Raw genomic sequence first — 14,652 nt, 5'->3', positions numbered from 1 at the left:
TCAAGGGAGCACTTGACATTTTATATACAAAATCAACTGATGCAGTTACCTTTAATGGAATGTTAAGCAAATTGGAGTATGTGGACACATTTTGTTTTGGAAGTTGAGGCCAGCAATGTGTCTGCCTAGAGATAAAATATAATATCTGAAAATCTGTATTATCTGTTTAGGTGAAGTTTAGGATGAATGTGACAACTACAAAGGGCGAAGAATGACAGAAAGGGTTAAAACACCTCTCTGGTAGTGGAAGCTGCTACATAATACCCCATTACCCACAAATGTCACCCAAGTGGCTGTTCTGCCAGTCCCCAGGCTTGTTTTACAAGCTGTGCAGTGCAAACAGAGGGGATCCAGTGCCTTTGCCAGAGAACACTATGGGACCCTGATAGCAATCAGAGCCTAAATTATTCAGCACAGACTTGATGCAAGGCAGGAGTGCAGGGAATACAAAGGAAGGGGCAACTTGTTAACATTTGTGTACAGGGGCTTGGGAAACGCAATCCACCATGTGGTAACAATACTCCCAGCACCGAACGGCAGAGGAAAACAGCAATTTCTCCCCCTTGGATTTAATAAAGGAATAGGCACCACATCTATTCCTATCCTTAACCTACTGAATAGAAATGAACAAACTTAAGAAAAAACTACAAAACTAAATATATGCATCACTTTGTATGAGCTTTTAGCAAGCTGGGAGCTATATTGTTGTGTTGGCAGAATCCTATACACTGCTTTATAGCACCGGCTGACAACTGGACTAATGCAGAGAGATCCGGCCAACAACATTCACTAGAACTCCTGAATGACCCGTCAACGCAAGGTGCTACTAGGAACAGCACCAGGGGACCAAAAGGAAATTTAAACTCGATAGTCCATTTCATGTCCTTGGATAGATTCTAGATAAAACATTTTTAAACTGTACTGTAAATCTCTGCCTACAGCAGTCTGACTAATCTGGGAACCCCAGCCGTTATTAACACCTGTTAGTGTGATATAAATACATTCATATTAACACAATGCAACATACTGTGCTACGGCAATAATGAAACGTTTTAGCCCATTGCACATGGGATACAGGTATCACAATATGCCATTAATAACAGAGCTGCATGTTTTACTATGACCCTAACTGGAATCATTTATATGTTTTTCTCTCTCCCCAGAATAATTAAAATCTACTAGTGACGCAAAAACCCATCCATCAACGCAAGGCACAACTACACTGACTGTGGCGATATAGTCTGTTTTTACATTGAAACATTGTATTCACATGTAAGTTTAACGGTACAGGAACTATTATAGAGTTATTATACACACGTTCTAGTTAGGAACGCCCAATTTAGACTTTGAGTTAATATTTGGGAAAAGCTTTTCAAATAATAAATAAATAATACATTTAAAAACTTATTTTTTTTTTTAAATAATTATTCTAAAATTATTACATTTCTCTGAAAAGTGTATCCACAAATATCAAAGCGAGGCCCTGACATGCTTTTCAGGACATATCACATTCAAATGCTAGGGGGCAGTGTGTCAAAGATCCCTCCTACAGCATGTGATTTCTTCATACGGCAGGTCAGCACTTTTCATGATTAAAGATGGACATATGTTATAAATGGACATTATTTTTATAGCATTAAAAAAAAAAACTTTAAACAAAGCAAACTCTCCCCAAAATGTAAGGTGTAACGTCTTGCCCAGTACTGTTTTGGTAAGTGCTCAGGACGATTCCCATAACCCCCTGCACCGTTTATCTCCTATGTTAGAAGTGGGAACTGCTTTATAAACTTATAACAGATATACCATAGGTCACTGTTTAGGGAACCAGGTTGTGTTAAAGGGTCACACAAAGCACCATAACCACTTTATCTTACTAAAGTGCTTACGACAAAAATAGGCTGCAGGAGTACTTTTTTTTTTTTTTTTGCATGTATGGACTCCTCCTTTCCCTGGACAGTCAATCAGCTAGATGGACTTATTGTGACATTGCCAGCAGAAAGGGAGGGGTTACGGTGTCAGGAATCCCCTAGTTCTTTTCATTCAAACCACTTGAAAAGACTGACAAAAACTGGGGAGAGAAAGTAGACAATAATCCCTACAATAAGCCATAAAAAAATGCTGTGGTTATGGTGCTTGCAGTATCTTTAATGATACCAGTGCTGGAACTTCCAAACCTAAAAGCAGAGGATTATACTGACTGCAAAGTTTAACACTTGGTCACTAAAGGGTTAAGGAAGTGGGCCAGAAAAGCCATGTGTAAGATGGTTATATTTTTGTTGGAATAGATTTGCATAACAAAGAAAAACAGGATGATTCCCTTTACTAATGGCCGACCAATTTAACCGCAGTGATAATGTCAAGCTATCGTGAGCAGGAGTAAACTGTCGAGAAACTCATCCAATTAACGCAAACCCCCGTTTAACACACTGCAGTATGGTGGAGACACCTCTATTAATAAAAATACTGAATAAGACTTTGTTTCCTTACTTGCTCTCCATTTTTTTTTTTTTTTTTAAACTCTCCCCTTTTCACCAGGGCTGTCCCTGATAAGTGTGAAGTCTGCAGAGGAGCTGATAGAAGGCCTATCAGGAGGTTACGTGTGAGCCGAGCATCCTATCGGCGCTCTATCACAAGCGCTGCCATCTATTCCCAGCCACATAGAAATTAATATCACTCCAATTACCAGAATAGAGCCAGGCTGGATACAGGCGATAGGGAAATATCTCTTACAGAGAGGATGTGGAAGCAGCAGGGGGAGAGAGAAAACCAACCAAAAAAACAAACACAAGAAAATTATATTCTAGAGGCAGAGATAGGACTTTCTGGAACAGACTATAAGAGAGGGCAATAAAATACATTAATAGAGAGGGCTGGACAGCTAGAATCAGATTCAATAACTAACCAATAAATGCCACTTTTTAGAATAAGACCACTATGCTCTATGACAGGGCTCGACATGGCGTCTGGGATTTGTCAGCTTTGTATCTAAAACAGCCGGCTGGGCAAGTAATGGAGCTGGCTGTCCACCCGCGGGAGCATGTAGGCGGCCGGCTTCGTGAGCGCTGTAGCCGGCCGGCCGGCTGGGTCAGCGTGTGAAGGAGCAGTGCTCTTCCAGCGGCTCCTCTCTGCTCCCTCGCGCTGTTTAATGATGCCAGGAGCCGGAATATGAAGTAATTTCGGCCCCGGCACCACAGGGAGCAGAAAGTAGCTGCATGGTAGATTACTGCTCCCTCTCACACAGGAAGAGAGAGCAGCCTCACTGGACCCCAGGAAAAGTCCACTCAGCTCTCCCAAAGGTAGGGAGGCTGGGTGGATTCAAATAAACAAATGTAAATTTGTGAGTGTTAGCGAAAGTGTATGTATGAATATGCCTCAGTCAGTGTGTGTGTGTTTAGGTACCTGCCCCCCTCCGATCACATCATTGGTGTTGTTACTCACCTTTTTTCCCCACACCGTGCAGGTTTTGCCATGGCTTGTCCATGACTCCGTTACGGAGTTCATTACCTTTATGATCTCAGCTAAGCCAATGCTTTCCCATAGGAAAGCATTGGAAGGATATTGCGCATGTTCTCTATGGGTAACGTTCAGCACGTCCATGCAGAGCACTGACACAGGACTCTCTAGTAGCCGATCGAGTGACAGCCACTAGAAGTCTTAGTACGCAGCAATGTAAACACTGCCTTTTCTCTGACAATGCTACGGGGACAGGCTATAGGCACCAAAACCAATACATTAAGCTGTAGTGGTTCTGGTGACTATAGTGTCCCTTAAAAAAAACTGGATTTTTTAAAAAATTTTATCTGGCTCCTAGATTCCAAACAAATTTGTCAAGCCCTGCTCTATGAGTTTGCAGATATAGACACACAAACCCACTATCCGATGCCACGTGCTAAGACGCTGGGGGTTATGCCAGAGCAGATTCATGGTTGTTTGTAATAGATCCCCAGCAAACAACGAACATGAAAAGAGAGGGCCAAAGCCTGGGAAAAGCTGATAGAAAGTACTTAAAGTTTAGCACTTTATTTCCCCAATGTTAATCCATTATCTGCAAAGCAATCAGCATTTTCCAGCAGGGCTGTACGTGTATCCTGTGCGCGGTACTGAGAACGTTACTTCCTGCTGGCAATTCACATTAATTCAAATAAAGAATTTATTCATTTTTTTTTTTGCACTAGCAATACCTAAATTTTGATTGTGCCAGAATCAGGAAAGTGACCGTTGCTATTTAAAGTCATACGAAATGGTTGGCGTCCAGCATCTGTCCTCCATCCTTTGAGGTACTACATTTCCCAGAATACCATGCCAGTCAGCACCCTTGATAGTAAAGGTAGGAACGCAAAACTGAAAGTGCTAATTAACCAATAACAGTTATCGGACCCAAAACTAAACTCTGTTCTCAAACACGAGACAACATAGCCATTCATCCTGCTTATTGCTGAGATTTTAATTTAATCATTCATCAAGAAATTTATCAAATATTCCCTTCCTATTGGCCACAGATTTATTTACCACTTTGTCTGAAAGCATAATACGATCCACTGGTATGTGAATGTATATATAAACCATAGACCTCCCCTATTTATCTCTACACGCTGCACTTTATGGTGTGCCCTCGAAAAAAAAGTCTTACAAATAATTGGCCGATGTGTGGAAAAATTGCCCTAAGCCTAAGCATTCCTGGTTTTCAAACCGGTAGCCACAAACTTACCAACATTAAGAGCAGGATAGCTTCATAGCACATAAACCTTATACTAAACAACCTGTTACATTGTTACAGGTATTGGGAGGGGGGGAGGAAGGGGGGTCACGGCACATTTTACAAAAGCCTCAAATGTAAAAATCAATGTAAAATATAACCTCACACTCAGCCCTGAATGTAGATAAAAGCAGCATTGACGCTCAGGGTGCCTGTGCGGGACAAACCTGTTTTAAGGCAAACTGAATTCATGCTGTTAGGGTTCACTTCTAATCACGTACAAATAATAGTTACTTGCCAGTGGAGGTCCTGAAGGTCTACAACACACTACACAGGGGTACATTTCTAATTGTCAATTGCCAATTGCAATGCTGGGTCCAGCTTGTAGTAAACAGGATTGATTACTGGTAGGAGTAACGTGATCCAAAGATTGGGTGGCAGAGGACCAGAAAGGACCCCTGTGTTTATGGCATGCAGCTGACAGAGCTCCCAGTCAGAATAAGAGTTAGAGTGGAATATATGCATCCACACATGTACTGATTCTGCCAGCAAAGCACATGTTCAGAATCATATACCAATCAATATACAGGACATTGGTTAGTTGGGATGAAGGTTCTTTCTGCTACAATAACACACCCCTTGAGTTAACCCTTTATATGCAGAGGGAAAGCAGTCAAGCTGCATATCCCATCAGCAGAGATTAGATAATCTCATCGAGGCAGTGTCAGTGTCATCAGCAGAGTTCACGGGGGCGCAAAGATGAGATCTATTAAGGCAAGGGTCACATCCCCATATACAAAGAAGCACATCCTTCTATTAAAAAAACAAACAAAAAAAAAAAAACATTGCACAGAAAAAAACCCTAAAAGAAAACATGACGGCGGAGCCTGACCAGCTTCCTGACTACACGCATGGCTGCAGAGCTCCTGCAACTTAAACTGAAAAACCACTAAATAATCGGGGGGAAAAGCGCTCACCCACATGAGACTATCCTACCTGGACTCAGTGTGCCCCACCGAACACCCGGATACCTCACTCGAGAAAAACGGTGCACGGAGTCCAAAGATGCATGAACGCGGCCTGTGGGCGCGGGAACAGGGGAGAGACGGCCGCCTTCCCCGTCCTCTCGCAAGCAGTCTGGGATACATGGCGCTTCCCCCCCCCCCCCCCCCCCGGATCGGTGGGGGTTATCCTGATCCAACCCTGGGAGAAAGCCCGGCTACCCAGGAGACAAGCGACGAACCCACACAGCAAGCCTGCAGCACCAGAGCAGGGCATAATGGCGGAAGCCAAACGCACAAAGCCCAAGACAACATGGGACCGTCCAGGCCCAAACAAAATGGCGACACGGACACAGCCTACCACAACACGCACACTAATCAAGCCTCCCAAGAAACCACAAGAGTTCTATGAGCGGATCTGCACCAGCCTTTGAAAAAAGCTTCATGCCCAGAGACGGATCTTTCAGATGGCGATAAGAGCGGTAGCTGCATGGATCCGCCCGGCAATCCGGCGCCGTCTAGGCGGGTGTCCATTTCGTACCTCCAGGGCGCCTCCCCGCCGGAGCCGAGGACTAGCACAGAGGGAAACAGCACCAGGTATCATGGGCACCAGCACACCCACCCTAACGCCTCAGGGATGGTCCCGCCGACAGGCTCGACCCGCCCGCACCTCAGCGGTCCCAACTACCCTCACCCAGCAAGGCGCAACCTCACACTCGACAACTCACAGTGCCGGTCGCGGCGCTGACCAGGGGCCAGAGCAGCTGGAAACTGGCGACATACACAGGCGGAGAGCCCCTCCGTGGCCCACAAGAGGGAGAACCTCGACTACTGAACACTATCTAGGGGCACCGGGACTTTACCTGACTGGCGTGGGCTGAATAAAGAATAACTCACAAACTGTCAGTCCCGAGGACTAGAGCCATCTGGGCATATCAACCCACTATCACCCAGCGGTATTTCCCTCATTTTACATGACTCTTATTTGTTTGCTCTCTCTGGGGCATATCCCCAGCAGACCACCCATTATCGAACTCTAAGCGTGTTCACTTTTACGTTGTTGTTTTTTTTTTTTTTTAATCTCTCTCTCTCTCTCTCTTTTTTTTTTTTAAGTTGTATTATGTTTTGAGAAGCCTCTTATTTTACAGTATTTCAATTGCTTCGAGCATTCAGGAAAAACGTAGCAGGCAGTGTGCTTTAATAAGCTCAGTTTTACTCCTTTACTATTTGCAATGTGCTACTCGCTCATGCAATTCTCTTGATTCAGCAATGTAATTCGCAGAAAATCGTTTATTTAGATATGACATGTTCAACCTGCATTTCATCAATGTTAAAACATATCCAAACCTGTACATAAAGCATCGTCAAGTTACATTTGATCAGCATGTCCTCTACAAGTAACATTTAAAAATTGCTATCAAAGGATGCTAGAAAAGCTAGGATCTTATACTATGACCTGTTCACAGCCCAGGGCTGAGGTGCTTCTCCAGGGAATACTCACCTTAATTACAATTGTTATGTTAGTGGCATTTCAGCTGAGTGATAGCTTACAACATGAAAACCAGACGGCCCTTTGAAGCACTAAGATACACTGAGAGTCAACCAGTTACTACCAGTTATTACTTAACACAATAGTCATTATGACACAGCATCGCAGAAGGGCACAAATGTTGATACCATCTCATTGTTTTCATTCTTAAGTGCAACTCTGAGGTCCAACGAAGTCAGGATGCTGCAAGCTTGTTCGTTCTCTAATAGTTTATCGTTTAGACATACCTGCCTAGCTTACTATGCCTTTAAAACAAAAATGTGCAAGTTTTCCATGCCACTGTTTAACCTATCTATGTTTATATGTAAACGTACGCTGTTGTGGCGCATGACTATACTCTGTACTTACCTGCACAACAAAAATAAAGAATTTAAAAAAAAAACTGCTCTATACGCTGCACTCCCCAAACTAAAACAACTGATTGTCAAATTGTATCATAGACTAAATAAAGACCCTTTAAGGGTCAACGTGCAACTTTCTTATTTTTAATAACTTTTCTTGCTAAAAATATAATTTCTTAATTGAAATACCGCCTGCTTTTGCTACAATTATGCAAGAATGGCAAGGAGTTGGAGCTCCTGATTGTAAATAATAAAATAAGAGGCTGGTAGTATTAGCACGACGCTCAGTGTCAATGTTGATGTTTACTACAGAGAAGAATACTCTGTATAAGGAGAATTAAAGTTGTAGACATAAAAGTGTGGCACACAGATTACGGCTCCTGCCACGTACTTGCAGTAAATGGGCAATATCATTACTAATAAAACCAAAAACAGCATTGGCGTTATCACCGTTTCCATATCAGGGTACTATATCCCCTATCCTGATGCCTGTAACTGTGACTATCATTTACATCGTTTGTGAAGAACTAAAGTAGAAGGGACTTCAGCACAGAAACATTGACCCAACTTTACAAAGTAACTACTTCTATTGTCCGCATTTTGAATCCTCTGGATTACCTTTGAATCACACAGAAGCTTTCTATGGATTTCTGTGCAACTCTTAACATTCATTTTTGGATTTCTTTATATCATTTTAACTACTTCCCTTCCGAGTAATTAAAACATAGCATCGTTAAGATCGGTGTGCACCTACAATCAGTGCAGCAATTCATCTGGTTGAATACGTGCCACCTATTTCCTATCTGACAGTTTACTTCCTGTTTACGTTATCTTGCTGAATTCCCGAACATTCCAGTGCGATTTAGTAACGCTATCCCCTCTACATTCACTGCCAGCAGACAAAAATCACTACGGGGTCATTTCCTAGCGTCAGGGAGCACAATTTTAATACACAACTTTTTTTTTTTTTTTTTTAAAGAAAATACAGACCCATACACACAATTACATATGGAGGCCTGTGTTAGAATAAACGTTTATTTTTGAAGCATTAGGAAATATGGATGGTCAGTCTAAAAAAAAAATTGAAAAATCCCCCCCAAACCCTACTACTCAATTCAATATCCAGTAAAATATGTTTCTTGATGTTACAATCTAGGTTAACTCTCTAGGTGCCATTTAAACCTGAAACAACATGGATTGCTACTTGAATGATTAACCATTTAAATTCCAGAGTGTGGGGGGTGGAGGTAGTGAGTGTCAATCTAGCATTGAAGCAGACAGCATGAATAAAGGTCTATAGAAGGGCTAGAATTTAAATAATAAATACAACTTGCACAGCCTGTGGAGGGGAACCAAGCATGATATAATGTAGTGACAGGTAGCTGAGCAATCTGGGAAACGTATGTCATGAACCTATTATAGGCAAAGGTTTAGCTAACTCCGCACAAACACTTGTTTTGTAGCACATGACCCAGATATAACCAAATATATGACCTGCTACCACCATTTTTTTATTACATGTTCTGTAGGCACAATACATATAAGCAGTTTTTTTTTCTAATTGCTTTGTTCAGTAAACATCTTACTTAAAGGGACTATCCAGTGCCCCAAAACTAATATATTAATAAATCCCTAATTAAATCATGCACTCATGTATTTAACTACGCATTTTATTTGGAGATGTGTGTATATATATATATATATATATATATATATATTTATTTATTGGGAAGTCTGTGATTGGACAGCTACACATAGTCTGGGGGCAGGATTACAAAAAAGACACACACGCACGCACACGCAGAGACCCCCTCCTCTAAATCCGCCCCCAGACTTCCTGTGCCTGTCCAATCACAGACATCGCAATACAGCTCTTGCATTTAGCTCTACTGAGATAAGGAAGTAACAGGTTGTCTGATTGGCAGTCAGTGGGCGGGTGTAACATGGTCAACCTTTACATTTATAAAAGTTCCAATTTCTTTAAAACCTGCACTTTAGAGGTGTGGAATCATTGTACATTACAGGACCCACTTTATCAAGATTTCCCAGAATTCAGCCTCTTCATGGGGAGAGGACCAAGCGTGATTCATACAACATAACCCCACAAGATGTATATTATTTATTATAAATTCTCTGTCACATGTTTAACCCAGTAAGTCTTCTTTTGGGCAGTTCCATATTGTCAGAGCATGCTGTAGCTCCCATAGAGTTTGAAGGTGCACAGCCAGACTTTCCAATGCATTCAAGGTAAATAAACTGAACGTACCTGGCCCATTCCAACTCTGTGTCTCCTCGGGGTCCTGGCTACTGAACGGACTCCCAGCCATCTTAATATCCTCTCTGGCTTCTTGAGATTCAACCTCTGAACATGGAGAGAGAGATAAAGGGACAGGTTTTATACACAATGCTTATTAATAGAATTGCTTCATCTGTCATACAAAACCAGATCTGTCCCGAAGACTGAAAAACACAAGCTATTACAGCACAATTCCCATCTAAGGCAATATGTCATCCAATTTTATGTGAGAGGTCGACACACTGCAGGACCATTGGAAATGGTCCATTTACTGCCTACAGAGACCTAAAACAGTGTGTGTATTCATTACAGAACCTAACACATGCATATAGCAGGGCTGGCTTTAACATTACTCTATTTCATGTCATTATAAATGGTAGTGATACCAAGAAACAAGCCATACAAAATGCAATGATGCTGGAATAATTCTTCCACTTGCCTGCTTTGGCCTCAATTTGATGAAAAGGTCTTATCAGATCAATGTTTAATGAGTGAAGCCCTGTGTTTTGCAGAAAATGGAATATCTTAGGAATAGAACTATCCTGTTAATATCAATCTGTGAAGACAGGACCAGCCAAAAAGGTAGCAGGCAAAGCATCATGGGAGTCGGTGTTTCCCAATAGCTTGCGACTGACCATTGTTCGCTAATTCAAGGATTCTACAAGCTGTATTGCACTGGTCCACAGCAGAATATAAAGCATTTGCACATAAGGCTGGACTGTCCAACATGACCTTCCAGACGGAAATTCAGCTCCCACAGTTCTTTGCCAGCCAGCAGAAGAAATACTAAGCTTTACTATACAGCGACTCCATCCTGCAGCCACATCAATCTGCTCTATCAAAGGGTTTAAAGTGATAGAGTTAGACATTTATTAAATCAAGTCAATGCATTTGCACCCTTTATGCAAGTCCCCTGCCTGAAGCCCATCCTTTAAACAAAGTAACATTTTGCTTGATGGTGCTGCGTTTGCCAGTGTGATCACCCAGACTGCGAGGCTTTTTGAATCCCTGTGTTACATGCCGTCCCTGACACTCTCCGTATGAGCAGACATATACAGACTGAGAAACGGTAAATCAAATGATCCATGGTGTTTAACACTTCAGATGCTGGTGTACCCTAAAAGCACGTCACGGGCTATGAATCAAGTGGGCCCTGTGTGCTCTTGGTGTCCCAGGCCCTTCCGACAGCAGCACAGAGGTTAACAAGGTGTCAGGACACAGTTGTCTACTCTGCCTATTCCTAGCAACCGGCTGATAATAATTTTCCCCATTAACTGCGGTTAAAGATGGAGCGATTAAGTTATCTGCATATGACAGAGCTGCTGATTAGTGCACAAAGGGCATGTTTGCATACCATCCTGCAACGATAACCAAAACAGCCCCGATCGATAGAACCCATAAAGGTCTACGTCAGAATTATTAATAGCAGCCAGCAGAGAGCGATTAACATCGGATCGATGAGAGTTTAACTCCTCACCGCAAATGCTTTGTTTTGTGGCCAACATAAACTAAGAGGCCAGTCATTTCTGGTATTCGGAGAGTTAAACCCCCACAAGTGCAAAAATAAGTTTTATATAGGTACTCGAACAAGGTAACATTGTGTCTTTGTACGTCAATCTACTAGTGATTCTATTTAAATCTGTAAAAGATTTTCAAGGAGTCGGCACGTCCCGCTAGCAAGCTATATTTGATAAATTAGCAATTACTTTTATTTATTCGCTGTCCCCCACCCCAAAAGAATAAAATCACCCTCCCTCTGTTAACCCTTTGGCTGCTGGGGAGGCCATTAGTTAACCTGTTGAACATTTAACATTGTAAAACAATATAGTCTAAAACTGTGCTTTAATTTCAGAAACAGCTGCTACTCTAAGTAGAACTCATCATTTAGCAGCCATGTAAGCCCCCTTTCAATATATCTGATTGGAAATTGGGTGGGATTGCTGTGGCACTCAGAGTAATTGAAAATAGTTGAAGACCGATTTAAAGGATATGTTGGCAAATAGGTTAGAGTTTTGAGCCGCCCTATTTCAGCTCATTAATCAGACACCTGCCAAGTCATTGCCTCGTTATTAGAACTCGGACAAAGGGTTTGGAGAACTCAAGGGCAGTTTCCTTATCGTTTAGATCAGGCGATCAGCTCTCCCCTCCCATAATCTCTCCGTCAGCAATGGGAGCAAAGAGAAATTGGCATGGGATGGGCCAGATGGAGAGCCCGCAGGTAATCAGTGAATAAGGTCAGGGGCCTCCTATGGAAAAGTAATCGGTCTTAAAACTACGTAGATCTTTTGGTGACAGGTTTATTCTAAAGACAGTTTTTTTAAATCGATACTTAGAAAAATTACAGCAACAAAAAACATTGTTCAACTGCTTAGCAATAACGGCAATCATTTCAATTCTCCCCCAAAAAGCATGCAATCTAATCCTGGTACCTGAAACACAGGGTGATGACGGAGCTTGCGAGAGTTCAGCTGGCTTTGAACCTGCGTCTAGCGATTCTTCCTCTAATGGTTGAGTCACTGGACTGCTTCTCTCTCCTTCAAATAATCAGAACAGAAAACAAACATAAGTGTGACTATCAGAATGTTTCCCAGTTGGAGTTAGTTATAGGATTCAGATCAGCTGTAACATACAGTAGGAGAGATGGATAGCCTGTTAACACAGCTACAAAAATCAGGAATTCATCCCATTAAGAGAGCGTTCAGAGCAAAGTACACAGTTATATTAGGACACATCAACCACGCATGATTTGTGGCTAAAAAAAAAATGACTTTTGTCAATTTAAGTGATTTGCTGCCAGCAATACATTGCTAGCCTCATAAAGACATTCAAGCAACATGCAGCAACAAAACTTTTACAACTTTTACGAGCTAGAACTGTTTAGAGATGTGGATACCAAGATCTCATTTATATAATCAGAAGAAAATGCTATACATTTGGTAGTGAAGTGATGGTAGCTGTGAAGGGAGTGCCATTGAACGCATGGGTCAGTTAAGGCAGCATGGCACACTGCTAGAGTATCACACCATTTTTAGGTAGAATTGCCTAATTTTCAGACAAAAACAAAAAAACAGACACTTGCAGTTTTCATTGTATTTTTCTGCCCAGTCTACCCAGGTAATAAATGTATGTCTCCGAGTGAATCTGTAAATGTACGTCTGAGTGCAGTGTCTGTATGAGCGAATCTGTAAATGTACATCTGAGTGCAGTGTCTATGTGAGTGAATCTGTAAACGTACATCTCTGAGTGCAGCGTCTGTGAGTGGATCTGTAAATGTACGTCTGAGTGCAGTGTCTGTGTGAGTGGATCTGTAAACGTACATCTGAGTGCAGTGTCTGTACGAGTGAATCTGTAAATGTACATCTCTGAGTGCAGCGTCTGTGTGAGTGGATCTGTAAATGTACATCTCTGAGTGCAGTGTCTGTGTGAGTGAATCTGTAAACGTACATCTCTGAGTGCAGCGTCTGTGTGAGTGGATCTGTAAACGTAGTCTCTGAATGCAGTGTCTGTGTGAGTGTGAGTGCACTCGGACATACATTTACAGATTCAGTGTCAGTATGTGTGTAGCAACGATGGGGGGGACATTGACAGGGATGTAAATTATGGCTGTGTATGCAGATGAGATTGTTATTAGGTCAGGATGTGAGGATGTAATGTGGGGAATTAAGGTTTAACTGGCAGATTAATGTGACAATGAGAATATTAAGGATAGTCAGCAAGGGTTGTGGGAATTGGAATGGGATGGGATAGTTGACAGAGGTATAAAAGAAGACCACAAAGTAAATGGGTAATTTGGGAATGTCAGCAAAGTAACGTGCAGTACAGACGAGTGTACTACAGAGCTCCGCAGTAATGTGCTGTACATAAGAGTGTACTACAGAGCTCCGCAGTAACGTGCAGTACATACGAGAGTACTACAGAGCTCCACAGTAATGTGCCATACAGACGAGTGTACTACAGAGCTCCACAGTAATGTGCCATACAGATGAGTGTACTACAGAGCTCCGCAGTAACGTGCAGTACATAAGAGTGTACTACATAGCTCCACAGTAACGTGCAGTACATACGAGTGTACTACAGAACAGTTATGTGCAGTACATATTAGAGTGGTCTAGAGCTCTGCCGTAACATGTTTGAGTATTAAAAACCTTTTCAAGATTGAGCTCTGGATGCTCCCCTGGGTTAGTTTTGTACATTTTCCAAACATATATATCTGACATACAAATCTATGGGAGGGTTAGGACTGGCTAACATTTCTGCCATTTCCTGGTTCAGAAGGATCAGAGCACAGGCATATGTTAGAAAAGAGGGACATTCAGGGGAGTATGATAAATGAACATTGGTGGGAGATCCATTTCAGAATGCTCCTTTAACACAGGCATCAAGAACGGCTATAGGCTTACCCTCATGGCCTTCGCTGTAGGATGGGCTAGATGAGACACAATCGGCAGAGTCTTCCTGATCAGAATCAACCCCATCATTTTCTGAATGGTTGGTCATCTCTACTAACTTGTCGTCTGGGTCCTCCACGTCACCGAGGGAACCTGAAAACCACAATGACAGACACATTAATCCAAAAAAGTCCTTACCTCCCAGTCTGGGTTACATTATAAAGGGGTCATAAACGGTCCATCACTAGACAGGCCATTCCCAGTGTGAGATACAGCACAGAGCTTTACAATGTGATTACTGAACACTTGCTCCAAACAAAACCACAGCTCCCAGCACCATGTAAAGAGGCGTAGGATTTATAGCAATATATTTTATTTAAT

General features: G+C 42.1%; 1 protein-coding gene across 1 annotated transcript in view; it reads right to left on the bottom strand.

Annotated features, from left to right (window-relative positions):
* Positions 1-14,652, bottom strand: part of ZFPM1 (zinc finger protein, FOG family member 1) — a 96,908-nt gene that overhangs the window by 29,263 nt on the left and 52,993 nt on the right. Inside the window, exons 2-4 of the mRNA XM_063438455.1 lie at positions 14,284-14,424; positions 12,313-12,417; positions 9,854-9,949 (exon numbers count right to left, since the gene is read on the bottom strand). Coding sequence (XP_063294525.1) covers positions 9,854-9,949; positions 12,313-12,417; positions 14,284-14,424 — 342 coding nt within the window. The remainder of the gene's footprint in view (positions 1-9,853; positions 9,950-12,312; positions 12,418-14,283; positions 14,425-14,652) is intronic.

This window comes from Pelobates fuscus, chromosome 12, assembly GCF_036172605.1.
Source record: "Pelobates fuscus isolate aPelFus1 chromosome 12, aPelFus1.pri, whole genome shotgun sequence".
Lineage (NCBI taxonomy): Eukaryota > Metazoa > Chordata > Amphibia > Anura > Pelobatidae > Pelobates > Pelobates fuscus.
This window is presented reverse-complemented; position numbering and strand designations above follow the sequence as displayed.